General features: G+C 43.4%; 2 protein-coding genes across 3 annotated transcripts in view; one reads left to right on the top strand and one right to left on the bottom strand.

Moving 5' to 3' along the window:
- Positions 1-795: 795 nt before the first annotated feature.
- On the top strand, positions 796-24,869 carry rnf32 (ring finger protein 32). The gene is made up of 8 exons (XM_056433986.1): positions 796-810; positions 1,310-1,535; positions 1,617-1,759; positions 3,112-3,269; positions 3,816-3,924; positions 7,464-7,631; positions 8,468-8,695; positions 24,786-24,869. Exons 1-8 carry the CDS (start codon positions 796-798, stop codon positions 24,867-24,869), a joined length of 1,131 nt encoding a protein of 376 aa, XP_056289961.1.
- The window catches only part of lmbr1 (limb development membrane protein 1), a 35,116-nt gene continuing 17,676 nt past the window's right edge, over positions 9,001-26,440 (bottom strand). Inside the window, exons 10-17 of one of the 2 annotated variants that reach the window (XM_056433984.1) lie at positions 23,393-23,482; positions 22,390-22,466; positions 21,889-21,966; positions 17,823-17,896; positions 17,488-17,578; positions 16,824-16,890; positions 12,353-12,514; positions 9,001-11,780 (exon numbers count right to left, since the gene is read on the bottom strand). In XM_056433984.1, coding sequence (XP_056289959.1) covers positions 11,695-11,780; positions 12,353-12,514; positions 16,824-16,890; positions 17,488-17,578; positions 17,823-17,896; positions 21,889-21,966; positions 22,390-22,466; positions 23,393-23,482 — 725 coding nt within the window. In that variant the 3' untranslated portion in view covers positions 9,001-11,694. Of the gene's footprint in view, positions 11,781-12,352; positions 12,515-16,823; positions 16,891-17,487; positions 17,579-17,822; positions 17,897-21,888; positions 21,967-22,389; positions 22,467-23,392; positions 23,486-26,440 lie in introns of both variants that reach the window. The other variant, XM_056433983.1, reaches the window with a different exon arrangement.

Here is a 26,440-nt window from a genome sequence, read left to right as displayed (position 1 = left end):
CTATAGACACAGACCTCCTTTGGTCAGGTTCCAACTATTCCCCGACAACTCCCTGACAATAAAATAATCATTAGTGAGATTGAGACACAGCACATCGTTTTTAAAGAGCAAAATTGTCTTTGCATGGTGATGGAAGTGGATAGACATAAAAAACGTTGCAAATGTAAAACTATTAGTAGTGGCAGACTATATCTTGCTACAGTAAAATTACAGCAAATTCAATAAAATTTATTAATCTACAATGCAACTTGCTGTCAATGATGTGGAGTACACAAATAAACCTTCAGTATTCCTCTCTGAATTGTAGTTGTTAGAGGAGAAAAGTACTAAAATAAAGTAAGACAAAATATATATAGTTTTCTTGTTTGAGATTTTACTTTGGTTAATGTATGAGTATGTTAGGTATATTACTGATGTATTTTCTTTGTGGCTTAACAAACTTGTAACCCATTAAAATATAAATGTATTGTTGTATCTAATTTGTTTACATAAAAAAAAAAAAAAAAGTAGGCAAAGTAAATGTACTTATAGTCACATTCTACTACAATTTAAATTTTGGAATAAATAGAATAATTAGGTTTAAAAAATACGTTTTAAATACAAAAACAAATGATACTCTTAAATATGCATGTAATGAACTATTAAATGCATGGTGTTTTTAATTCTTAAACAATAGTCAGCTGACCCAGAGGTCTCAGCTCAGCCAATAAGAGGCACCAACGAGGCTCCACGTGGGGAGGAGGAGGAGGGTCTGGACTGGTTACCTGGCAACCGTTTCAACACTGTGTTGATAGGATGGCAATGCGGAAGGTTTGGACTGATATCGTTCATAAAAATGTAAAACTGTGGCAGATGTATCGTCGGGGTGTCTTCTAATGCGCACGCGCAGTCTTGAGACTTTGTCCGACTTTGTCTTGAGAAGTTGCCCCGTTGTCCGAGTTGCACCTGCGAGCTGAAGGAGATATTAAACTCCTGCGGGAAGTGAACTCCAGACGGTTCCGTCTATGTTGAAAACAGCCAACGCACTTTTTAATTCCAGAGTTAAATGATGTCAGAGTTTCCGACCGCCGCTCGGTATCCGTTTTAAAAAGTAATTTATTTGACGCACTCGTTGCTGCGTATCTTTTTCAATTATACCGTTTTCCATTTGGCCTTGCAGTGATTTATTCCTGCATTTTGCCATTATTGTGTCTAGACAGAGTGGTTCAGAATGCATCTCGCTGTATTTATTGCTATTCCTCGTCTCAGATAAATACTTTGCAGCACTTCATATAAATGCACTGACGGATATGTGTATTATATTTCACAGGGTTTGACACCTAAAGCTAGCAGCCGGTTGGTGCTCACCTCGGTTGCCTTTCAAGACCACATCACACGCAACTTGCTACATCCAAATTTCCCCCTCTCTGACCCTTTTCTGAGAGGTCAAAGGAAAGCGCCCAGAAAAAGAGTGGAGGAAAGGGGTCAGCAGACTCAAGATCAGCAAGAAGAGAGAGAACATGTGCTGGATTCTGCTCCACCCCCTTTAACATTAGGTAAAATCAACACTCTGGGAATTGTAGAAGACAGTATTTCTTGTGATTTGTCTAAACCAGTATTTTTTCTCCGTATTCTAGCTCAGAAGTTGGGTTTGGTGGCCTCTCCTGCGGGGAAACTGACGGAGGACGAGTGGGCTCGGGTCAAGGCGAGGTCTGTTCAGCAGGGGGACTCGGCACAGCCCTGTGTCATCTGCAGAGAGGAGTTCTGCCTTCAGCCTCAGGTATTTCCCCCCCAACACAGATGCTACTGTTAATACTGTGAGAAAGCTCTTTTGTCTTATTTGTTTTTTTTATTGTTGCATGTTTTCAATGTTCCGTCTGTCCTCAGGGAAACCTCCGTACACACACATGGACACGCACACAAAGCCACCCCCAACCACCACTTCCCCCCTGCAGTTCCTCTCTGTCCTAATCTGTGTAGACAACTGTACAAATTTACCCATACTGCCTTGGAACTCAACTGTGACGTGATGATGTAGCAATCAGTGTGTTACTGTGAGGGTCATTCAGTCCTTTACACCTTTCCGATCCCCTTTTAAGATGCCAATCTCCTCAAGAATGTGAGACTAGAATAGGTGGCCTCACAAAGCACAGTTGCCATAGATGCGCGTGTAAATATTAGTTCGACTCAGGGGGTAGTTAATTAGAGCCTGCTAACAAGGGAAAGTGACAAGAGAGAATCTTTGTTGATTTGGCATTTTCCATTCAAACCTTCATATTCTAACGATGCGTTTTTTGTTGTTGTGCCACAGTCTTGCATTGAGGCATTAATATGACGATTGAAAGTGCTTACAGCAGCATTTATTCTGAGTCAGCATGTGGACTTCTACCGTCCACACATCTCGATCCAGCTCATATTGTTTTATTACAAGTCAAAGTTTCTCCTTTAATAGGACTAGAGTTAAAATATTTATGGTACTCTGCGCTCTCTTACATTTTTATTCCCTTTCTATATTGTGTCTATAAACTGTAGCTTGTGGCCTTAAAGCGTTGTGAAAAGTGACATTTCTCTGTGGTCTAATAGCTTGTGGAGCTCCTGGAAATTGTACACTGCAGGGGGCCCTTTCACTGGAGATGGAGTGTGTTGGTCAGGCCAAAACAATGGGAAATCAATATGCCTCCCCCTGCCCTCCAGAGATCGGAGTAAACTGGTTTGTGTGCCAAGCCCAATCGCTGTGGCTGTCTCCTTTCAGACCATAAAAGAATCCCACTCACAGGTAGAAAAGACTATAGTCCAGGTCCCAGCCGGCCCACTGGGGGTCCTGCTGACTCCCTCTGTCCTCTCAGCAAATACCACTTAAATGCAGATACACACATTCTCATACGTGCATGAATACACACATCTAGCATGGCTTAAGGCTCAAATACACATACAGCATGTGCACAGACTGTATTCTGTATGAGAGCTTTTTCCGTAAGCACTCGAAAACCCCGAAAAAACCCACGACACGTTCGGCAGCATCCTCTGGAGACATTTCAAACCATATAGTCAGTCAACCTATGAAATTGCATGCATGATACAATTTTCATTTCAGATACACTAAATAACTTATGTCACTTTTTTTCTTTTTAGGTGTTGCTGTCATGTTCTCATGTTTTCCACAGAGCATGTCTGCGAGCCTTTGAGAGGTTTTCTGGGAGGAGGTGCTGCCCAATGTGCAGGAAGGAGCCGTATGAGGCCCGGGTGATCCATGATGCAGCTCGCCTCTTCAGACACCAGTGTGCCACCAGGTGCATGCACTAAACGTGAAAAAGAAATGCATTAAGTACCGTTTCAATAATTGTATGGGACAGATTCACAATAATGCATAATAACAATGTATCACACAATCTCACCAATAGACTGAGACAAAACAAAAAAAATTGTGCCGGAGGAAAAATTATCCTCTAATATAAAAATATGCTTTAAACATGACATAATGTATAGTAATAATGATAATAAGTAATAATAATTTGGCTGATGCTTAAATAAAGAATGTATACGGCGCATTGTAGTATGAATAAAGTGAATCTGCTTTACATTAAAACATGAAGGCATAATCAAATTGCTCGTATTGTAGTTGCACATAAAGTGATGTTTGTTGTCTTTTTGTGCTATGTGTATTTTGCTATTATAGCTTGGTTGAGGTTTTAGATATGATAAATTATAAAATTTCTCTACATTTAATTGGCCTACCGAGAAGCTAATAGCGTCACATAGTCATAGCAATCGATAAAAAAAAGTGATCTTCGAATTTCTGCTTCGCTTGACTTTCTAACATTCGTGTGTGTGTTTAGAATTCAAGCATGCTGGCGAGGCTACCTCGCTCGGAAAAGATACAGAAAATTGAGAAACTCCATCGGGCCAAAAGACAAACAGCTGCGACGGAAATACTTTGAGGCAAAGGTGAGTTTCGACTTCAAATCTGCGGCGATAACAACGGGGTCTTATAGATCAATCATGCTTCTTTGTATCGCCTCCTAACATAAATACGCTCTCATTGCCTAGCATCGGCCTCCCAGAGGTCTTTCCCATTTCACTCTGACATTTTGAGACTGTTTGGTTAGTCACACAAAGCCTGCGACGGACAGCAAGTCTTGAGGGTCTCAGAGACTCACCGACCCCCCCCCCCCCTGCTCACCTGCAGACACACAGACACACCTTCACCTGCTCTCACCCTCTCAAGATGCTTTGATGCTTTGTGAATCATACACTGATTGTCCACTAACGAGGAGAGAGTTTTGTGTTTTAGTCAAACAGTCTGGACATTCCAGGGTCAACACAAAAGCTCCACGTCTCCTGTGCATGTTTGGGTTCTGGGTTTCCTTCATCTATCTATATGTCTGGTGTGTGTGTGTGTGTGTGTGTGTGTGTGTGTGTGTGTGTGTGTGTGTGTGTGTGTGTGTAGCTTTGTTACCGCGTTGGATGGGAAAGGGTGAAGAGGTGAGGTTGACCAGGATGTTTGGATACCTGACGCAGATTGTCATTTTGGCTTTCTTCTCTAGTCCACTCACAAAGCTCTAAATCATGCAACGATTGGACTTGATGAAGGGATTTAAAAGAAAAATGGCCTCAAGATCAACCAGCGGATAAGTTTGTTACCTTCAGGGTGGCTCTCAGGAAAAGGGAACATTGCCACCTAGTGAACCTCCCCCATTTGAGGCCTCGGATGACCAGAGGTCACCCATTATCTTTTTTTCTTCTTATCAAACATCAGTTCTTCAGGGATGCAGAGTAATCTCTCATTAATATCCATCTAATAACCGAAACATTGTCATAGCTCATGCAATCTATGTCCAATGTCTTCAAGGCCCTCTTCATTTCAATGTGGCGTTGTCATCGTGCAGAGTGCACTTCAAACAGGCCGATTAAGCACGAGTGACAAATGTGCGAAGGCCGCACTCGTAATGTGTTGCAAGGGTCGGAGTGTCCTCCCCATCCCCCCCGTCAGCCTCTCTCATCTCGCCTATAAACCGCGCCTCGACACGTCCCGTAAACAAAGACTCAGCCTTTACTGGGCCCATGAACTGCGCTCTAACGCATTAGGCCGTGTCCTGGTCCGCATGCTGAGGATGGAGTCATCGCCGCGGCTGCCACTTTACACTCACGGTGTGTGATTCCGTGGTTGTGGGTGGTCATGAGATCGTCTCATATCTTTTGTCACACTGAGGATGATCTTCAAGGGCTGTGAGCTGAGCAACGCAGCTCTGACAGGTCTGATCGACTTGATTTTCAGCGGGGAAGACTTATTTGCTTAGCTGACTGTAGTGCAAACAGACGTGTTGGTGCCGGGCTGGAACCTGTGTGAGACGGAGAAACCCATTCTTTCAGTTTCCCCTGTGATAGCAGGAGGCCATAAAGCATCTTTGTACCACCAAGCCACAGGTGTTCCTGGTGGGGGAGAATAACAAAAACTCGGGACCAGTTTCAGAAATCTTATCAGCTGACCAGACCCTGAGTCCACACATTAAGGGGGGACACGGCCGACATCGAGATGGATTGCCGTGAGATAACGCCTCTGCGCTCCTCTTCCACATCTCCTGTAGAGCGAGGCAAAGTTCACCACATCTGTACTGTTTGCCTTCGCTGTCGGAAAGTCCGCCAGGCTCATAAAACCCTCCATCCAAATGGTCAACCGTGGTTTAATTAGCGATACAAGCCGGGCTGTAAAGCAATTCGTATGTCACGATGATCGGCTTTGTGCGCGTTTGTGTGTGTGGAGGTGTGTCACGGGCCGAAAAACGAGGGCATGTGCGGAAGCAGGTGCCGAGGCCAACGCCACTCTGTCACGACAGAAAATGATAGTCGGCAATTTTGGTAACCATTTCACTAAAATGTTCCCAAAAAAGCCAAATAGTGTCTAGTTTCAGCTTTTTTAATTGAGAGAATCTTGTTGCTTTTCTTTGTCTCCTGTGATAGTTCACTGAATATTGACTATGGGTGTTTTTGTATGAAATTCTAATAGAAAAACAAATTAGTGATGGACTGTTAATGATCCATTATTTGCAGCCCTACAAATCTGTATATTTGATCGTATATGGTCAAATTGTCTTTTCCAGAGCTTTCACTCACATCTCATGATCTTCCATAAGTGTTGTAGAAGAGATGTTTTGGTTATTACCTTCGCATTGAAAATGCCGGAGGTTATGTTTTGATCGCCGTGTATTTATTTATTTGTATGCGTGTTATTCGCAAAACTCAAAAAGTATTGAACCGAATCGCATGAAATTTGGTGGGATGATTGTTTATTATCCGGGGACCAGTTGATTAGATTTTGGGATCGATCGGGTCAAAGGTCAAGGTCAAGGTCATCGCAGAACAGGTCAAAAGTATTGAATCGCATGAAATTTGGTGGGATGATTGTTTATTATCCGGGGACCATTTGATTAGATTTTGGGATCGATCGGGTCAAAGGTCAAGGTCAAAGGTCATGAACAGGTCAACATCTTCTTGAATCGCATGAAATTTGGTGATGGTTATTATCCGGGGACCATTTGATTAGACTCAAAGGTCAATTTCTATCCAATTGGCATGCAACTAATGCCCAAATGTTCATAATTCAATGCCCAATCTTGTGATATGCGAAGGTATGCGCTCTACCGAGTGCCCGTTCTAGTTATTTATTGTGAAGATGTTGTTACTTACGTTATATGTCGACATTTATGTCAATTGATGAATTGCATAGTTCTGTTGGATCGTGTACTGTATATAAATAGCCTATTCATACAATTTATTATAATATTTGACTATTGAATATGTTTTGGATATGCATAGGCAGTCATTAATTGTTGCCTAGCAACAGCTGCTGTAAATGGGAGATGCCAGATGACTTATGGGAGGACAGACAATGGAAAGAAATCTATAAAGTCAGTCAATTTGAGAAGACCGGGCACTTGTTTAATTATGTTTTCAAATTATTTTCCCAACCTGAATGTCTAATTATTATTTCAAAGCCTCCTTCACTCAGCCAGGGATAACATTATGGGGGGAAATAAGGACCCTGTGCTCTGGCTAAACTGGTCCAGAAATGCGGCAGCATTTGTTTAAGTTATTAGAAATAATTACAATGATTATAGAAGTCAGAGATTAGTAAGACGCCATTTGTAACGTTCAGTAGTTCATTAGTTTTAGTAATGCGTCCAAACACTGTGTCCAAGATGGGAGAGAGAACATGATTGTGTAGGGATGGAAAAAGCTTCCCGTTTCCCAGCACCGTCTTCCCTTCTTTTTTTCAACTGGTTTCCATTCATTCTCTGTGTTAGTGGGAGATGTGACTGTATTGATCTGGCTGTTCCACAACTGCACCCTGTCAGCATGCCTCAGACACGACAATACAAACAATCAGCCTTCGCCGAAAACACGACTCCATTGTGTATCTGAATGAAACGTGCCTCCTTTGTGCCACTAACGTTCTCCTTTTGTTCTTCTTCTCTCCTTCTAATAAGCTGCAGGAGTTGAACGACAGCTTCGTCCGATACTGTCGCACCGACACGGAGGCTTTTCTGACCGATATCAACCGCTCGCTGTCATCGAGCAGGCGAGTGTTCCGGCAGCTGGAGAGAAAGCACGTCTCCGAACCTGAGGAGAGGGACTGGGACCGGATACAAAGCCAGGTCAGGAGGCAGAAGCCGCTTCCATCACGAAACAAGCCGTTCCCCTCGGCATGTTAACGCCTGCAATGGGACAACGGCATCACAGCTGCTGTATAGAAAGTACGCCTCTCTGAAAGTGACTTCATCAAATGAATGGCAGTGGGTAGGCTAATAATCCACCGTGTTTACAAAAAACATGACCCAGTCTGATGATGCACGGCAGGCCTTTCATCGCCTCGACTGCTGCGGAGAGGTTGAAAAGACATCACGATGTTCCGCGAGGCTCCATTGTTGGCTTTCCTTGCAGCCAGGACCATTTTCCACAGGGAGGGAGCTGGGTGTGTGCAAAGAATATGTCCTTTTTCTTCTTATTTGTTTCTTCCTTCTTCTTCTTCTTCTTTATCTGGTGTGAAAAGGTTGAGCACAAGGCGTGTGTGTGTGTGTGTGGCTCAGCCTTGACACGGAGTATCAAACGGCGAATGAACTTTCAACACATACCATGCACCTTTTTTCACGGGTGCAAACTCTATAAAAACCGAGCGCGGCTCGTTATGAAACATTTAACGGCCGGGTATGTCGGCCCCCTAAAAACAGGAAGCCGTCTCTGGTTAATCATTGGCGGAGCTGTGCGTGTGTTTCTTTGTTTTTATAAGGATCGCTGATAAACACCTTATCTGCCTCGTCTGATCAAACCCGCCGGGGGAGTTCCTCGCAGATTTTGTTCAGTTCTTTATGACAGTGGCGACGATAACGTGTTATTTCCACTTCCAATCATCAAGGAACCAAATTTAGCTCGCAGTGTGCGGTTGTCTGGCCGTGAATATTCTTCAGGTAGTCTAACTTTCCAACGCCAACAGGTGGTCCAGAGAGGCGTGTGGGACTGCCCCATCTGCCTGACTGCATTGTGCAGCCTCAGCCTCCCACCTGGAGGCGGTCCATCCAGCCATCAGCAACGCAGACGCACCGCGCTGCTGTCCTGCTCCCACCTCTTCCACGAGCTCTGTCTGGAGGCCTTTGAGGCCTTTTCTATTCAGAGCAGGCCTTCCTGTCCCCTGTGCAGATCCGTCTACCACAAAAAACTAATCTAATCTAACCGGGGACACATTTAGTTTAAGATGGCCTCTTCTGTATAACCTCAGAGTACCTTTTTATTCTAAGGAATAAACTGTCATTTTACAGAGAATGATGGGATTAAAGGAATATTGCCAATAGTTTTGGATACGTTACTGTAACTATTTCTTTGTGGATTTTTCGACTTTAAATTCACTCATCAGACGCTTGGCAGCAAAACTGAATAAATGTATTTCCCAAAATGACAAACTACTCCGTGCACTCATCTGTATTGATGTCCAGGGGGTTTACGAGGATGAATGAAAAGATGTTCATTAAAGCATTTTTTTCCTACGTTTATTTGCAAACACAGACATCAAAAAAATAACCAAACGTACATTTAGCAAACTGAGAAATCGTAAAAAAAGAAGACGTTCACAAAACATGTACCAAAAATGACGTGCAGCGACCAACTGACATACAGACAAACAGCTGCTTCACTTACAGGCCAACTCTCAACCTTTGAAACCCGACACACAACAGAGATGACGAGATGAACTGTAAAGGCAACCAAAAAATCTCTTGAATAGAAAATGTCTCCCAGTTCTGTATGCAACGTTCTATGAGGGCGGTGACACTTCACTGTTACCAACGTGGATGGATGCACAACCACAAGTGGAAAAAATCCAACTCACGCCGTGTAGTTTATGCAGCCCATCCAGATCAAGTCATACAATATTTTATAAAAATGTATCTAACATTTTAAATGATATTTTGCTAATTTATAGTATCATCCGTTTTGCTTTGCCGTATCACTTTGGCTCATGTTAATTATTCAGACTATCCAATGAAATGGCACACAACACACTAGAACATCTACCTTTACCCTTATCTTTTTGGTAACATTCTCAGTTCAATTTGCTGATTGGAGGAGGTGGCTTCACCAGGGGTTTCAGAACTGAGTTTTCTTTAAATCCAGTCTTTCTAACATCGCAAAAAACAATGGGAGTCAGCTTAGATGTAGAACATTCCCCGCCCTCAGAAACAAATGTTTCAAATGCACATATATACACATATTTATAATATATGCATATATATACACACATATATATATACATATATATATTTATAATATATGTATCTATATACATTTACACATATATACATATATGAATAAACACATATATACACATACATATATATATACATACATAAATAAATGGAAATTTTCCTTCATGCCTTTTCTTTTGTCATAGTCATGTCACTTTAGTCACCATGAAAACACATGACATCTATAACGCCAGAGAGACAACATCACGGATCACTCAATCCTACTCTAGCCGTATGGGTAATGAATGAGTCTCAAAATGTAGCTTCTCACTTCGAAAGAGCTACTGTGAAAACATTCAAGACCAAAAAAAAGTGATGTGTACATAATATCTAGCTGGCTTGAGACTAGAATCTTGGTGGCGTACAGGGGATCACAGTGGAACTGTCTGAGAGACAAACCATGTACTGGTACACATCGGTACGCGCACATCGACAAACAACACGGAACAAGAAACAACCTTAACACGAAGCCTGCGAGATGAGAGTCGTATAAGGCATTTAAGGTGGTGTTGGAGACAGAGAACGTAACGGTTCAGAAGAGTTCGCAGCGATAAACTACATGTAAATTAGGCCTGAGTCACCGAGTCACCCACATTCTCACTCATGCATTCTGTATGTGAAGACTGTTGATTCGATTTAGGTGTTTATACAAAAATATGTACAACAAAATACAGCTTGCTGAGTGAGTCAGACCCTCAATGGGCTCAACAGGAGCCTAATATTTACATCCAAATAATGCAAAAGTATGAAACACAATATAATATGTACAAGTAACTACAACATTTACAAAAATGACAAACTATTTGACAAATGTTTTCTGTGCCCTGTGAATTTAAAATATTTTGTGATGAAATGTGATGACGTTTTTGAAAAAAAAATTATACATTGGCGTTATAAAATTCTAGGAAATACAACCACAGGCTCAACTCCAATGAACTAAAGCATTCTGCCCGTTGGAACTGAAGTGGATGCAACCTCCATAGTTTTCTATTCGTAGAGTAGCTCAAGTTGAATCTAGAGCACCTAAAATAAGTTCTAACCCTACCTCATACCAATCATGACATCATCAATAAAGTTAAAGCGCACTTCAGTAAAGCCAAATAAAAAGACGGATGAGGCCCATCGATGACGACGGTGCCAATGCATATCCTGTGGATCCTATTGATGCCGTGCAGTTTCATATATCGGAGGTGATGAGTGAATAACTGACTTATGTCATGCCTCACAGAGCACATTGAGTTATTTTCACATTTTAAGCTTGAACAGAACAAAAAAAAGACAAATTGACTGCTTATCATGCCCGCCTCAGTTCACATAACAACCAAAGACCAAAGATTAGAGACCATCAACTGTAAATGCTCCATGTGTCACCGACGCCAATTACCATGTACATACCGACTGAAACATTACTCTCATTGGATCGCGGGGGTCTATTTACTATACTATTGCAGAGGAGGAGCATGGTGATAATTAAAAAAAAACCTTTGCCTTTTAGTTAGATGTCGAAAAAAAGACATTGTTTGACCTGCTTTACCTCTAGTGCAGCGGCGAGGAGGTTGTAGAAGAAAAACAGGTAGCAATGCTGGGGACGGGGAGGGAGGGGGAGGGGCGCCCTGAAGCAAGAGATGGTGGTTTAAAGTCACAGTTGCGGTTGAGGTCAACATCAAGGTCACTGCAGTGATGCCAGTCTAATTCACTCCTCAGTCTCATCCCTGGCTCTGTCCCAGCTTCCACCCGAGACGCAGAGGAAGGAATGTCACGAAGCTAAATTGCTCTCAGCCTCCAATTGCAGCATCCGTCAGACATTGCCTGGGTTCACTAAGTTTCTTCCAATCCCTTTTACCTTTCAGTAAGCCAGGCAGTACTGTCGAAATGTCCCTTAGGCTGTGCTCGGGTGTGTATGTGTGTTGATCTATCGTCCCGTTCACAGAGTTTTCTGATGCCCGTTGGCCGAGAGCTTTCCAGATTCAGGGTCCGTGGGGGTGTTTGACAGTTGCAATTTATCCAAACCTGGACAGGGAGAGATAAGGGAGAGAAATCTCATTAAAAAGCCTCAGACTTTCACTTAGACAGAGGTATTGATTTGCTTTTTGTCTCCCCTCAGTGCCTCCGTTTGACATTTTCTAACCCTATCCCACCCTGTGTATCAAACGCCCAGGGTCTGTCACCACAAGCCTTTGAGACTCGCCCCATCCCCTGTCATGTGTCAGTCCCGCAGATCATTGGATCGAGCTGCAATTCCCTCCATTTTGTCACTCAAGGTTGTGCCGTTGAGAAAAGAAAAGAAGAAAAAAGACAGAAATAGACACGTTGTCCCTCCAAAGCTGCAAAGAAGGACGGTCCCGCCAGTGTTTCAGACGTAACCGTCATGGGATGAAGTCGAGTTATCAAAGTGTTTAATGAAATAGATTGCTTTGTATTCTACAGAACATCCAGCCTATCAAAGACAGGATTGTTTGCAAGACAATGAAAGAGTATGTGGCGCAGTCTGGCTTTATTTCCTTATCGTATTTTTTTTTATTTTTTTAAAGATGCTGGTGAGAAACCCTCAGGACACATGAAAAATAAACAGATCAATTTACCCAAGGCCTTGAGAAGCTCTTCCCGTACTGCCGAGGTGAATTTTCGCACTAGACAGAGTGTTGTCACGACCGCAAACAGCAGGTTGTATGAAAGGACAATGTAAAAGTTTCCCAGCCAATTAAATCTCCCGAAGTCTCCCAGGAGATCAAACCTGGTGATACCTGTGGAGGACAGAGAAGAAAGTCAAACAACTGGGTTGGAAAAGTCGACACTCATTTAGTTTTCTGTGATGGACCCAACCAAGACCATACACCCGCCCCCCAATTACTATTTCGGTTGTGTTGAGTCCAAATATAGAAGAGATGTGGTCACCAACAATCACGTTTCCCCTGCACTAGATGTTCATGAGCTAAATTCCTCCAAGCAGAACGTGGCACACATTCAGAATGTCGGTTCCGTCTTCAGCTAAGACCGATTGGAATGCGTCTCTCTCTCTCGGCGTGAAAAAAAGAATTAAAACAAATAATAAACTGCGTGAACATTGAGGTAACAGACTGTATTTTTGATATTCATTGAAATATTGTTTCATATAAAAAGGCTGTTTGTAGTTGTTTGGTGAAAACAAGGTGTAGCAAATAAAAGAGAGAGCCACTCCCGAGTCTCCAGTAGTCACCTGTATTCTCAGGTAGAGGCAGAGGCCACTGACTCATGTTTCCAGGGAGGTGATGGGTTGCACAATATCTGACCGATTTCAACCGGAGAATAGAGATTACTCCTAAATTAATACATACACACCTGATATTATCAGGTATGTTCTTATGTTTTTTTAGCCATGAAAACATTACTAAAGTTGGTGTATCTCAAAAATGGGATCGAAACAGATCCACTCGGGCTCACACAAACAACCACTGAGCTACAAACTTTATGCTTATTTTGATCACGCGTCTTGGTTAACAAGTCCGGACTGTTCCCTGTGTACTATGAAATGATGGGTGACTCAGTGTAGCAGCAGGTACACTTCCTCCCTCTCCCAGGACCTTCAGACGGAGGTGAAGGAGCGGCTCGTCTTCCTGTAGCTCCGCACCACGAGACCAATTTCAAGCCGTCTGTCACAGCTGATTGCCCGCTGCCTGGAAAGCCATCAACACCCTATTGTTTTCCTGCTTATTCATTTTGGCCTGCCAATCCGGGTGTTCTTGCACTCCACCACAAGGCCAAGCCAGCTGTGCCATCCAATAATAAAGTGGTGTACATAATTAAGCTTCCGATAAGCTGATTAAATTCAATTAAATTCAGTTTATTTTATATAGCTCAATATCGCAAATTACTCATTAGCCTCGGAGGGCTTTACGATCTGTACGCATACGACATCCCTGTCCCAGGACCTCGCATCGGATCTGGAAAAACTCCCGAGAACTACAAGATGTGTACATATACACTACCGTTCAAAAGTTTGGGATCACTTAGAAATGACTTTATTTTTCAAAGAAAAGCACTGTTTTTTCAATGAAGATAACATTAAATCAATCAGAAATACACTCTCTACATTGTTAATGTGGTAAATGACTATTCTAGGTGGAAACGTCTGGTTTCTAATGAAATATCTCCATAGGTGTATAGAGGCCCATTTCCATCAACTATCACTCCAGTGTTCTAATGGTACATTGTGTTTGCTAATCGCCTTAGAAGACTAATATCTGATTAGAAAACCCGTGCAATTATGTTAGCACAGCTGAAAACAGTTATGCTGGTGATATAAGCGATACAACTGGCCTTCCTTTGAGCTTGAAGTTTGTAGAACAAAATTAATACTTCAAATATTAATCATTATTTCTAACCTTGTCAATGTCTTGACGATATTTTATATTCATTTGATGAATAAAAGTGTGATTTTTCATGGAAGACACGAAATTGTCTGGGTGATCCCAAACTTTTGAACGGTAGTGTATATGTTACATCTATGCACCACAACCAGTTTCAATTTCGGTCATCTGCATGCAGAAATAAGATGTAGATGTCATAGCACAAGTCTTTATATGTCCTCGTTCTCCCGTCGCATCTTCACAGCCTCCGTCGTCAATTAGATTGGCCAATCGATTACCGTGTCTAGAGAGATGTATTTACAGCCGCAGTAAGCAGTTTGCGAGCATCGAGGACCTTTAACAGAATTGCCTGCGAAGAGACGATGGAGACCCTCGTCGATGCTACAGCCCTCTGTAATGCCAAAGGTTTTGATCTCGGTTTGGTAATTTGAGAGAATTTACGAGGGGGGTAAAAAAGACGCTTGGCATCTGAAATGTCAGGGGGAGCGTCGTTCGAGACATTAGCATGCAGCTCGGCATGCATCAAGGAAGCAGGATTATTTTTCTGATGTCGGTCATGTTTTATAAGAAAGGCATTTTCTGTTGTTTGTTGCTTGTAATGCGTCTGTCTGTTGTGCACTGGACAGTGTGTATTGTTGTCTTTCTGAATCTTTGAGGCGAACGAGTCTCCCCACTGTGGATTAATAAAGCTTTCTGATCTAATCTAATAATCTTAAAATGCGATGCTACTGGCAGATTCTCCCCCTGGAAATGACACATTTGATTCCGTCTGTTGCGACCACAGATACACATTAGTGAGAGGATTATAACAATATTTACACTCGGCATGCCGATTCTTTTTCGTGTTACTGCACAGGTTGTGTGTTTTTGTTTGTTGCTAAAACGATACGACGAGAGCGGAGAGAGAGAACTGAAGCCGGACAGCTCCATAAAGATCTGAAAGTCACTGCAGAGCTGGAGGGGAGCGGTAGGCTCGTCACTTCGAGTGACCCCTTTCACAGTGTGGCTTTGTTTTTTCATTGTAATTTCATTCATCGCTACAGAGTGCTGCAGGAATGAGGACGACTTTACTTTTTTGCACATCTGTTCCCTCCGCTCAAAGTCAATCGTTTGTCTGAGTGGGTTTTTGGTCAGATTCTCGAAATAAGGTCTGCGGTCAACAGAAGCTTAAGATATTTAACGTTTTGTTCTACGCCATAGAGCAGGGGTCGGGAACCTATGGCTCGCGAGCCAAATATGGCTCTTCCGGTGACGGCATATGGCTCGCAGACAATTTTGAGTTGGAAAAAAAAAATCTCCGCCCGCCCCCCTGTACAGCAGAAGTAATGTCAGGTTCTTTTCTTAAAGACGTCTTTGTTCTTTTATAAAACTAAACGTCTGTTATTGATCGTATCTACACAACAGCATGTTATTTCTGTCTCTACGTGTCGCGGAAACACTTCTCGGCTCGCCGTCTCGCTTTTATACTTCTAATCAATTGCATTTACAATCAATGCAAAGCTTATTTTCTGCAATAATCCAAAGAAAAAATACCCATTGGCGTTTTGTCGAGGGAACCCGTGCAACGCTAATTTATGGCAGCAGTCCATTACAAAAACATCTATTCTATCGAATGCAAAGCTCCCTCAGTCTGCACTCGAGGTGAGATGAAGTTTCTTCAAATGTAAATCAAACTCCACGATGACCAACATGCAGAAACTACGTGATAAGGTGTGAACCAACTGCTCAACAAAAATAAATAAAACGTAAACAACTTTTTCATTTGTAGTTTCCAAACAACCAGTATTGTGAGGAGACTGTGTTTTTGGCACACTTTTTGTGTTTCTCTTATACAGAGCAGATTTCCCACACCTCATCTTAGACAGCTCAAAAACCATCAGCTCAAAACACTTTTTGTCTCTTAACGTCTCACTTCTGCACGTCTTTTTTTCCCCCTTTCTTAAGCTCGGAGGCCTTTTCTCCTCCAACTCGGTCTCGTGCATTTATTCCTTTTAATCTATTCAGCGTCACAAAGCAGAACCTGTTGATATTTTCTAAAGCTCCCAATGAGTCACTGTATGACTGACACACACACACACACACACACACACACACACACACACACACACACACACACACACACACACACACACACACACACACACACACACACACACACACACACACACACACACACACACACACACACACACACACACACTATTTGAACAGCTGTGCTCTGCATGTTTATTAGTGCCATTGTGGTGGTGCTGCCCTCGTCATTTTTACCCCGTCACCCTGCACTCTTTTCTAATGTCACTGTGGGAAACTATAGGAGAATTCCACTTGCTAACCTTAATGGTCTGCCGTTTGTGTGTGTGTGGGGGGGGGGGCATTTACTCCTTCTGGTTGTTATGACATCGTCGACAAATCAGTTCAACCGACATGTCTCTTTAGGAAATAATTTAATAATTTGTGAAATAACGGATTCAGAAGAATGAGATGAGAAGATCGATTCCGCTCTTGAGTCTTTTCACTGAATTTGAAGACAGCCAGCAGCTGGTTATCTTAGATTAATATAAAGACTTAAAACAGAGAAAGAGATAACCTGGCTCTGTATAAAGATAGCAACAAAATGTTCGACAAATATTTGATCTGTACACGTAGGCTTTATGCAAATTGGGAATTTAGCACACACACACACACACACACACACAGCTGTACTCACCGAGAGTTCTGGACATCACTGGCAGGGCTGAACTCAGGACCAGAATGGAGACACAGCAACCAATGATCTACAAAATCCACACATAATCAAACTTAAGAAGGCTCAAGCATACATGACGTACAGTCGTGAGACGTGAGGGATGAGCCCCCCCCCCCCCGCTGCACACACAGCTTCAGCTGTGACGTGGCCACACATCACTTGATGTTAAATTGGTTCCACATAGTGTGCAATTAGAACCTCTGAAGTTGCTCATTACCAGGTTCTCTCTGTTGTCCTTTCAAGCCCTTTCACTGGAGCGTCATGGATAGTTAACAAGCATCACCACTCCCAAACTCATTACCAAGTGAATAGGTGCCAAACAGAGTAGACCCCCCCCTCCCCAACCCCAAAAAACCCCAACTCTCCCTGTGATGTACAAGAAAGGGGCTTGCACTTTGCCAGTGTTTGCGCAACACACAAACAAATATTGGACAGATCAACTAAAGCCATTGAGGGGGCCCGGAGGAAAACGTTAGTGAGCAGTAAGAGTTCAGAGAGGAAGGGGGAAAAAAAGAGGAAATAGATGAAACACAGGGGGGTCCCAAACACAGCAGCACCATAGGAGCAATCTCGGCACCCTTGCCCCCACTTCAGCCCGCACCCCGTCCCTCCATCCCATCTTTACCGTTGTCATGGTTGTGTCATCGTTCCTGGGAGTGAGTCCCTCAAAGACTCGCAGGCTGTAGAAGCCAACGACAGAGGACACCATCAAGTAGCTGGTGAGCAAATCAATCAAGGAGCAACAACACTTCTCTGCTGGTAGCAAGTCGCCTTTTAAGTATTCCCAGTCTGCACCTTTTCAGCTACGATAAAAGGTGACGAAACGGCACAACGCGTCTTCCGGAAGGTGTCCGGCTGAACTATGTGCTGGGTAAACAAAGCTGGCCGGACAATGTTGCTCTTGGCCATGGAGCATGCTACTCTGGCCGCGAACAATAGGGGGGGTCACTTAAAGGATACAACATGAGGATGATCTCCAGCACCGCCTGAGCCAAGCCAAATGTGGACAGAGAGGTGTTCCCAATGCCTCGGTCCTGGAAGATGAAGACACAGACAGAAGGACTGGGTTATTCAGGGCCCTCAGACGCCAATCATAAATAAACACATCGCGGGAGAAGAATAAACAAACAGAAAATAGGAAACGACGGCAGAGCAGGCAGTTGCACACACATGCAATTACAGAAATCCTGCAAAGTAAGTATGTGGTGCGTGAAGAATTTCCCCACTTGAGGACAGAATTGAATTGGCTAAGTAATGAATGGAACAAGATGAAAGAGGCTCCTTTCAAATCACTGTCGATCGCACAATATGTGAACAGGTGTTCAAACAAAAACGGCACTTTGCTTACGGTAAGAAGAGTGTGCAGGCTGAACACACGCCAAAAACACAAAAACAACTAAATAAATACTTTGGCAAACACTCGCCGTAGCCGTAACCCCCCCCCCCTCCACTAACACCTAAAGGCCTTTTGAAACCGGAGCAGGAAAGAGGCACATCTACATATGCTGCACATACCAAGCATCTGTGTAGTCAAACCATAAATATTTGCTTTTGTCAATCTTGGCACTGGGGTTGATGCTCCAAGGGATCCGTGTGATGGGGGCACCTACAGTACGATGCTCCATGACCGCAGGCGGCTCACTTTCAGACAAAAAAAACTAAACAAAAATCACAGATCCAAGTTTGAAAGGTTCCTCAAATCGGTATATTGGATTTTTTGGGGGGGATCTTGTCGATAATCATCAATACTTATGTTATATAAATAATATGATTACAACTGTGCAGTATTTTTGACAAACGCTTAATAAACTAAAATATTACCATGCTATCCTCTATCCTGTCTACATAGCTGGATACATTCAATATGCACGTTATTTCTATAGCAATGCAATTCTAATACAGCACCTTGTGATATAATAATAATAACGCATGACATCAATGTGCTTATATACATGATTTACTATTCTTGCAAGAGTCTGCTCCTGGATTTAGCCTTTTAGGTTACTATTTATATTCATTAATTCCTTCTTTACACACGTTGTTTTGTAAAAGAGCCTGAAGTAACCAAAAGGAAAGCCTGGCAGGTTGTTTCAGGCCTTTTAATGCAACTGTCATCCCCGAGCTTACTGCAGAGCCATGCTGCAGTGCTCTCCCTCTTACACGGGGAATTAGCAGACGGCATCTGATGTAATTTATTAATGGAGGGAGGGTGGGCATGCATTAAGATTGTGTGTGCGCTCGCAATATGCGTGTATGCCCGCGCTTAGGGCAGCTAGCTCACACAATACGCCTCCTTTCAACTCGTACTTCTTTTTATTCCACGAGCAGGGAGGGTGATAGAGTGTGCGTTTGTGTGTGTGCGTTTGTGTGTGTGCATTTGTGTGTGTGTGTGTGGGGCTGGTAGATTTGTCCGTGCTGCCTGCGACGGTTCTTTCAGCTGACGCATTTGTAGCAAGATTAACGCCTCACAAAACCTGCGCAGTGGCGTGGTGGTCAGTGTGTGTGTGTGTGTGTGTGTGTGTGTGTGTGCCTCGCGTCGTGACCATTTGACCTCAGGTGGGTCTGCAGTAATGTCAGTAGCATCTTTCTCCAATGTTATTAGATTTAGTATTATAATATACGTCTGTTCCCTTCATTTGCTGCCTTTCACATCGTCATAAGTCTTTCTAACGACCTAACCCTTCATACCCTCATCCTCTTGCACACCAGATAATTCCCCGGGATATCATCTAACATCTAGGAGAAAAAAGTAGTCATAAAAAAAGTAATACAAGAAATATGTATAAATATAATACATGTAGCTGCCATTTACTTCAGGTACAGAGTTCTGAATCACCCAACAGAAATGCATAGGTTCTAAACTGAGTCCGTCTCCACACGCTAATGAAGATGCTGGAGGTTAATGCAAGTAGCCATCAATCTTTACTATTTACAGTCTCACCTTCAGATTCTCTGAATTAGATCGTGTCAACAACACATTCTACAATGTGGAATGTTGATTTATTTATCGATGAGGCTATTTGTTGTCAAACGAAGCAGACAGCTGACAAATCTGGATTATTGTGTGGCCTCTGCCTTTATCGTGAGTCCTTCACAGGCCTAGATACTGCATGGTAGTCACACATCTGTGTCCCTCTGTGGCATGCCCATTGTGTTTTGGGTTCTCGTACAGCATTGTGTGCACATTGATGAAATGGCGATGTTGTGCTATATATTCTCCTGGCCATAGTATTTTCACAAATTTCTTCTCACTTCATCTTGCCATGAAAATCATTCTTTCAAACTTTTTTTACGATGTAGCGGTGGATTTCTGCCAAAGAGTGGTACAACAGTAGTCCCAGAGGTGCATTTACTCTCACTGCGGTCCATTTAGTAAAGAAAATCCTTTTTTTAGCGATTGGTTTTCTATAATTAGTCAAAAAGGTGGGATGATTTTGTGGAATTGAACCTTTTCCCAGAGCTCAGCTGGGTGTGAACCTAACAGCATCATGGCCATAGATTGTGTTTATGGTGGGCGGATATTTCTCCATTTATTTTCATATGAAGCTGTAGGTTAGGTGAGCTTGTCACAGGTGCTTTGAAGCATGTGTGTGTGTGTTCAGAGAAGGGCAACGCTCGTGAGTCCAGGGGCAGCTAATTGTCCATTTCACAAAATATAGCATCAAGTGTTGTGGCTCCCGAAGAGGAGGGCCTGCAATAACAGTTTTATTGGTCCTTCTTAGTGCTCGTTCATCAAGCTGTAAAACGCACTGTCCTTTACAGCTCCAGTTCCTCCTCCTCCTCCTCCTCATCTCCATCTACCTGTTTCTCCTCCCTGCTCTCTTTCTCTCTTCCTAGCTCCTGATCATCCTTCTCCACCTCCACCCTCTGCTCTGTAAAGCCAATTGGGGCACTGCTCAGAATGCTAAGGACTATGGCGGGATGCTTAGTAGGAAGGGAAGACAAACATTGACAGGGCACTTCCATTGTGCTCGCCCCCCCCCCCCCCCCCTACAACAATCAGCGCATGGGGGCCTCATTTGACTTTCCCACAGTCTCTTTACTCTGACAGACTCTTCAGACCTCAAACCAGCCGCTGTCTCTCCTTCTTTATGTCACTTTCTCTCCTCTCTCCTTATCTCCTTCTAGACAGTGTGCGGGTAACTACGAGGGAGTTTCTGTGCTACAGAGGCAGACAGTTCGAGAGCTGGAGGGCAGGGTTAACGGGGTGGATAGATGGATATCATATCTGTATCGATTCTTTCGGAGGACGAGACTCCCCCCCCCCCCCCCACGACGCTCGTAGTGCTGTGAGATCATCGGAGGTGTGGCATCCGTCCAGCTCAACAAACGTATAAACCATTTAGTGAGGCCACACATTCAGGGAAGACAGCTTCAAGCTGCATGACAAGTGTAATTTGGGGGATTTTCTGTGATGCGTCATGCCAAAGAAAACATCTCTGTTCAATAAAATAATTGGAATGTCGAGGGCAGCTCTGTCAGTTGCCCGCGAGACGCAAAATTAAATGAGGGAGAAATAGGATACATTTTGTTGCCCCCTCAGACAAGAATGCAACCACAGACGCACACACGTACAAGCACATGCACGCACGCCTCTCTGCCGCTGCAGATGAGATGAGATAAGGAGAGCTTAAAACACATTGCATGTGAGGCGGAGATGAAGATCTCGAAGAGCCATTCCACACTCAGTGACGCTTCCTCGCAGTCAGAGCCCTTCACCTTCGCAGGAGGGAGGAAAAGCAGCCTGTTCACCCACTGTGGACTTGAGACACGGAGCGAGCTCATTGAATCTGCACAGTGCTGTGAAATGACTTTCAATGAGCTCCCAAAACAAAACCATTGGCACAAGGTTCAAGCCTGATTAACATCTGGTCGGGCCTTTTCTTCCAACAAGCATCTGAGCATATCCGGAATTTGATTTATGTCCCCCGCCAGGTCTGATAGGCAAGCTCTCCTGCAGTTTACACTCTGGGCGTGTGTGTGTGGGGAGTGAAAACGTACTTATGTGAGGTTACAGTAGGCTTACCGTGGATCCTTTGGGCATGGCAGTCTCATCCACCAGAAGGTAGAGGATATTAAATGCCACCATAAGAACTGAGATTGTCTGCAGACAGAGAGGAAGACAAAGATTTGTTTACACACGGCATAATTTTAAAACATTGATCAAATCCTCAGAGTATCCGGCATCATGACATAATTGAATTGTGGTGTCCTTGGTGCGAGGCAAGTATGGTAATGCGTAATAACCGCCTTGTGATGCTCCCGCGTTAAGCCACTCAAAACCTGAACAATGTGGGGATGTTTGATGCACGTGCCATGAAGAAAGCAGAAAACGGATTCCCACACTATAATCTATTGAAAATGGTGGCTATTTAGCATTGTCTTAAACAGCTATTAAACAAAAGTAGTTTCCACACCCAGGATAGGATTTGAGGTACAGGGTGTTAGTCCCAATGGCCACCAGCCAGGCTGTGTACGCCATGAGTAAACAGTTTGGGCTTAATGATAGGTCAGTCACAGTACTCACCGTGCCTGCGAGCAGGATCAGCATCACTATGGGATACAACAAGTTCTTCTCCCAACCCGATGCTTTCTTTCTTCTCTCTGAGTGGAAATGAGTGCAAACATGTGAGGTTATTAGTCTCAAGAAAGATATGTAGAACCAACTCTGTAACGGCAAGATTCAGAGAAACAAACCACTTTCAGCTACTGGTTAATTAATATGCTCGTCAAAGATAAATAATGAAACCTCAAGCCCTCTGGCTTTGTTTTGTACAGCTTGGTTTGGTAAAACATATCGTGAGTGTGTGTAGCAAAACACAATCTCACCTCTCATCGCAACCATCCCCCGCAGGTAATATACATTTCATAACCTGGAAAAGAATTATGCTCTTCCTCTTTAATTAGTGTGTGTGTGTGTGTGTGTATGTTTGTCTGTGTGTTCTTCGAAGCCAGATGATACATTTCAAGTTTATATCTTCCATCTTCCTCGTATTTCAACAGCTCGTCAGTCATGTTTGTTGACACTGCTGACAGCTTGTAGATCACATGCACTATATCTTCTATGATGGACATCACAGTACCCCACAATGTGGATCTGACTGCTCCCTAGTCCTTGCCATATTGACTTCCTTTCTCTATTTCCAACCTCGTTAGTCCTCCTTATTCTCAAAGTGCACCCACCCTGCCTCCCCGAGAAGTTTGCCAAGTGCACTTTATATGCACCATCCTTCTAAATTAATGACATCACTAAAAGGCTTGCTACAATATAAAGTTTGCATCTTGTCCAATATCCTAAGTGCCTTTGTGCTCTCCCCCCCCCCCCCCCTGCTCCCCAAAAGACTCAGGCCTCATTTATAATATCCTAAAATGGATGGGAAATTATCAAGCAGTTCTGGTCCATGCCCAAATTAAAAAATTAAGGCAGACGGGGGGAGAAAGCTGCCTGTCAGCAATATGTAAAAAGCTTACTTCTTGGCATATATTTCTTTAGAGGAACTATATCAGTCCTGCATAATGCAAATACTTACCCAATTTAGTCCTCTGATTTCTAATATTGTCCAGTTCTTTGTTGAGCTGCAGAGTAACGCTTCCTCGAGTATACGTGTGTGAGGACGATCCTGCTGAAACAGAAACCATTGGAATGAACTTCGGTTGGTGCATGATCAGATGCCGTTACGGCTCATTACAGTCTGCAGCTAATTATAAGTCTAAAAAATTAATTCATAAAATAAATTGAAAAAAAGTTCTGAGAGTCTTGTTTTGTCTGCAACAGTCCAAAACAGTGATTCAGGGAACATGACAAATGAAAAGTAGAACATGGTCACATCGAAGAAGCAACTAAAAACAACTACAATATTTTTTTTTAAATAGTAAAAAAAGAAAAAGAGCATTTTTATTCTATTATGTTGCTTCTGTATCTGCAATATATGTACACTGTACAGCTAGACAACTCGGGAACTATTAATTCAGTTAAAAAACTGTATTTTCAGGAATATTTCACACAACAAATACATCACGCTAACGAATGTCTTATGGGATGAGCACATGGTATTTGACTTATTCTTATTAAGAAATCCCATCAAAACAAGTAATGCTGCTCTGAACTCCACAACGTGATCTCAAACAAGTCAACATAATGTCTTGTGTCAGGAGCTGTCTAGCACATGCAGCAACTGGTTTCGTGGGCTGGAGAAGACAGCAAGGGATTCTCCAGGAAAACCACAAGGCTGGCTCATTTAAGGCTAATTTATCTATTTGACTCCGTTTTCCTTCCAACTTGACGCACTAGCGTAAAAGGCCCCAAGGAGCCAAAGTGGAAGAGTATCCATTTGCATCCCCTGGGGTGATTGGCAGATCAAGACCAATTAGTTCAGCGTTACACCGTTACTGGCGTGCAATAAAAATACCATCTTTCATCTTTGTTACAAGAGTGAAGGACCAATCACTTTGATCAAACCTTTTTCTTCCCTCTGTTATTAAGACCCGCCCTGTCTGGATGGGTTTAAGTCGGCAAAAAAAAGACGCGAGCTACATGGGGAGAGAGAGCCAACAGTGTTGTCTGTGCCCTCGCAGATACCTGTCCCGGGATCTAAGTCGGGGAAAGTTTGAACCCTCCGAGCAAACGCAGTCACAACACAACAGGAAATGTCACACGCAGTTCAACAGCTTTTTTTCTCCCTTTCCCCCAGAGATGAACTGAACACTCTGCCTTGGGGTAGTGAGCTAATCTATCACATGTATGCATAACACATCCAAACAAGACCTTAGCCGTCACCCATGACGGCTCGATCACTGATCAAATATCCAATCAGATAGCAGATCGAACCCAAGACGAAGAACAATATCATCGCTTGAATTTCGACTGCAGTATCTTCAATGACATCATTCTAAACTGGAGTTAAATGTGTCCTTCTCCTTCTGCTGGCAGCATCAAGTACGAGACTGAGTTACAGGGAGGCAGAGATGCTGAGTGAGGCTTCTGGCAGCCAGGAAGGCCCGGAGTAATTCAATGTATCCTCTCCAACATTCAGCACAGTAAAAAAAAAAAATTACGTCATCCACACATATGCTAAACACCATGCTGAGACAACAGAGGCACCGGCAAGGTCATTGTGCCGCATAGCATCTGGACAGGCGCTCTGCTCGGCTGCTATCAGCAGATCGGGGTCTTGAGAGGGCGGCGTGGACAAGTGTGCATGTCACACTGCAGTATATGTGTCGACTCTGGTTACTAGCCAGTATCATCCGAGCGAATAACCCACTGGAATCAGAAACACAACGGATATTTAATTAGATACGATTCATAGGTGGAAGCTCCAATTTGAATTCTTTGAAACACCGACAGAACATCAGGGGAGATTAATCTCAAAGATACCTTGATATTTATATCCAGGAGGCCAGGTGTGCACACTATTCCCTGATTCAAACCTAACAGCCGCTATGCGTTTCCTTTTAAATCACCATTACTGCTTTCTGCAAAGTTCGGCATTTTTCGCTTGAACCATAACTTGAAAAAATAACCTATTTGGTCTGGGAGATCTCTCTAACGAATGTAAACGTAAGCCTGAACACATTTGAAAGCGTTAAAGAAGTGACATTGTAAAACCTGGTTGCTCGTAAATAAACTGTGAGCAGCTTATCTGACAGTTCTCGGCGCATGTCCCTAATATGATGCATATTAGGGACATCATACCCGTGACCAGTCAAAACAGATGCACATGTCCAATCAGCCAACGAACTCTCTGAACTATAAGAACTTACAATATCAACAATGTCATTGCAGACGGGCAATTACACACAGAGAGAGGACAACAAAGGCCCAGACGTGGAAATAAACATTGGCGCATCGACTGATGTGGCCCACCAGTCCACATCTGTAAACACAAACTGGGTCGTTGGAGGAGCTGGATGCAGAGCGGACACAGGTGAAGCGAGACAACACTGCTCCTCTGAACTGCTCCTGAACTGCAGGCGCTCTCAGCAGATCAAAGGCCCACCGGTCTAGCCTTCAGTTCCACCCACGTGTGAGCATGAACGCTGAGCATGTGCATCTACACACAGCGTGAACACATTCGTGTCAACATTCTTCTCTGCCTCCAATTCCCACCTTTTCAAACGGGGCAAACGTGTCCCACAGCGAAGCCCCGGTGTGCACACAAAGAGATGTCGACCACAGTTTTTTTTTTTTTTGCCCCACAGAGACTCGTTAAGTTCAAACGGCTTCGGAGATGATAAGGAACAGATTACAATTATTCAGTTAGTTCAAAGCAGGGCCGTGCGGAATGAGCTCGATGGAGCCATACGCCTTGGTGGCAGTCTATGGAGTTGGCCGGTGTGGCATTCGAAAACATGCGTTATCAGGGAGGGATCTCCCTTACCTCCATGCTTTGAAAGGACGCTCATCCTCTTCATTTACTCGCATCCGTACACTTGGTTGCGCGCTTGAGTTAATATTAAAGTAGGTTTTGAAACTCGGCCCCAAGTACTTCCTGCTTTTCGAGATTATTGGACGTCAAACAAGGAATTCGGGAACACAGAGGGTCGGACATGAAAAGGAAATGCAGGCTGAAAAAATA

Source organism: Pseudoliparis swirei, chromosome 16 (genome assembly GCF_029220125.1).
Source record: "Pseudoliparis swirei isolate HS2019 ecotype Mariana Trench chromosome 16, NWPU_hadal_v1, whole genome shotgun sequence".
In the NCBI taxonomy this organism is placed as follows: domain Eukaryota; kingdom Metazoa; phylum Chordata; class Actinopteri; order Perciformes; family Liparidae; genus Pseudoliparis; species Pseudoliparis swirei.
Note: the sequence above shows the minus strand (reverse complement) of the source record. Positions and strands in the feature narration are given on the sequence as shown.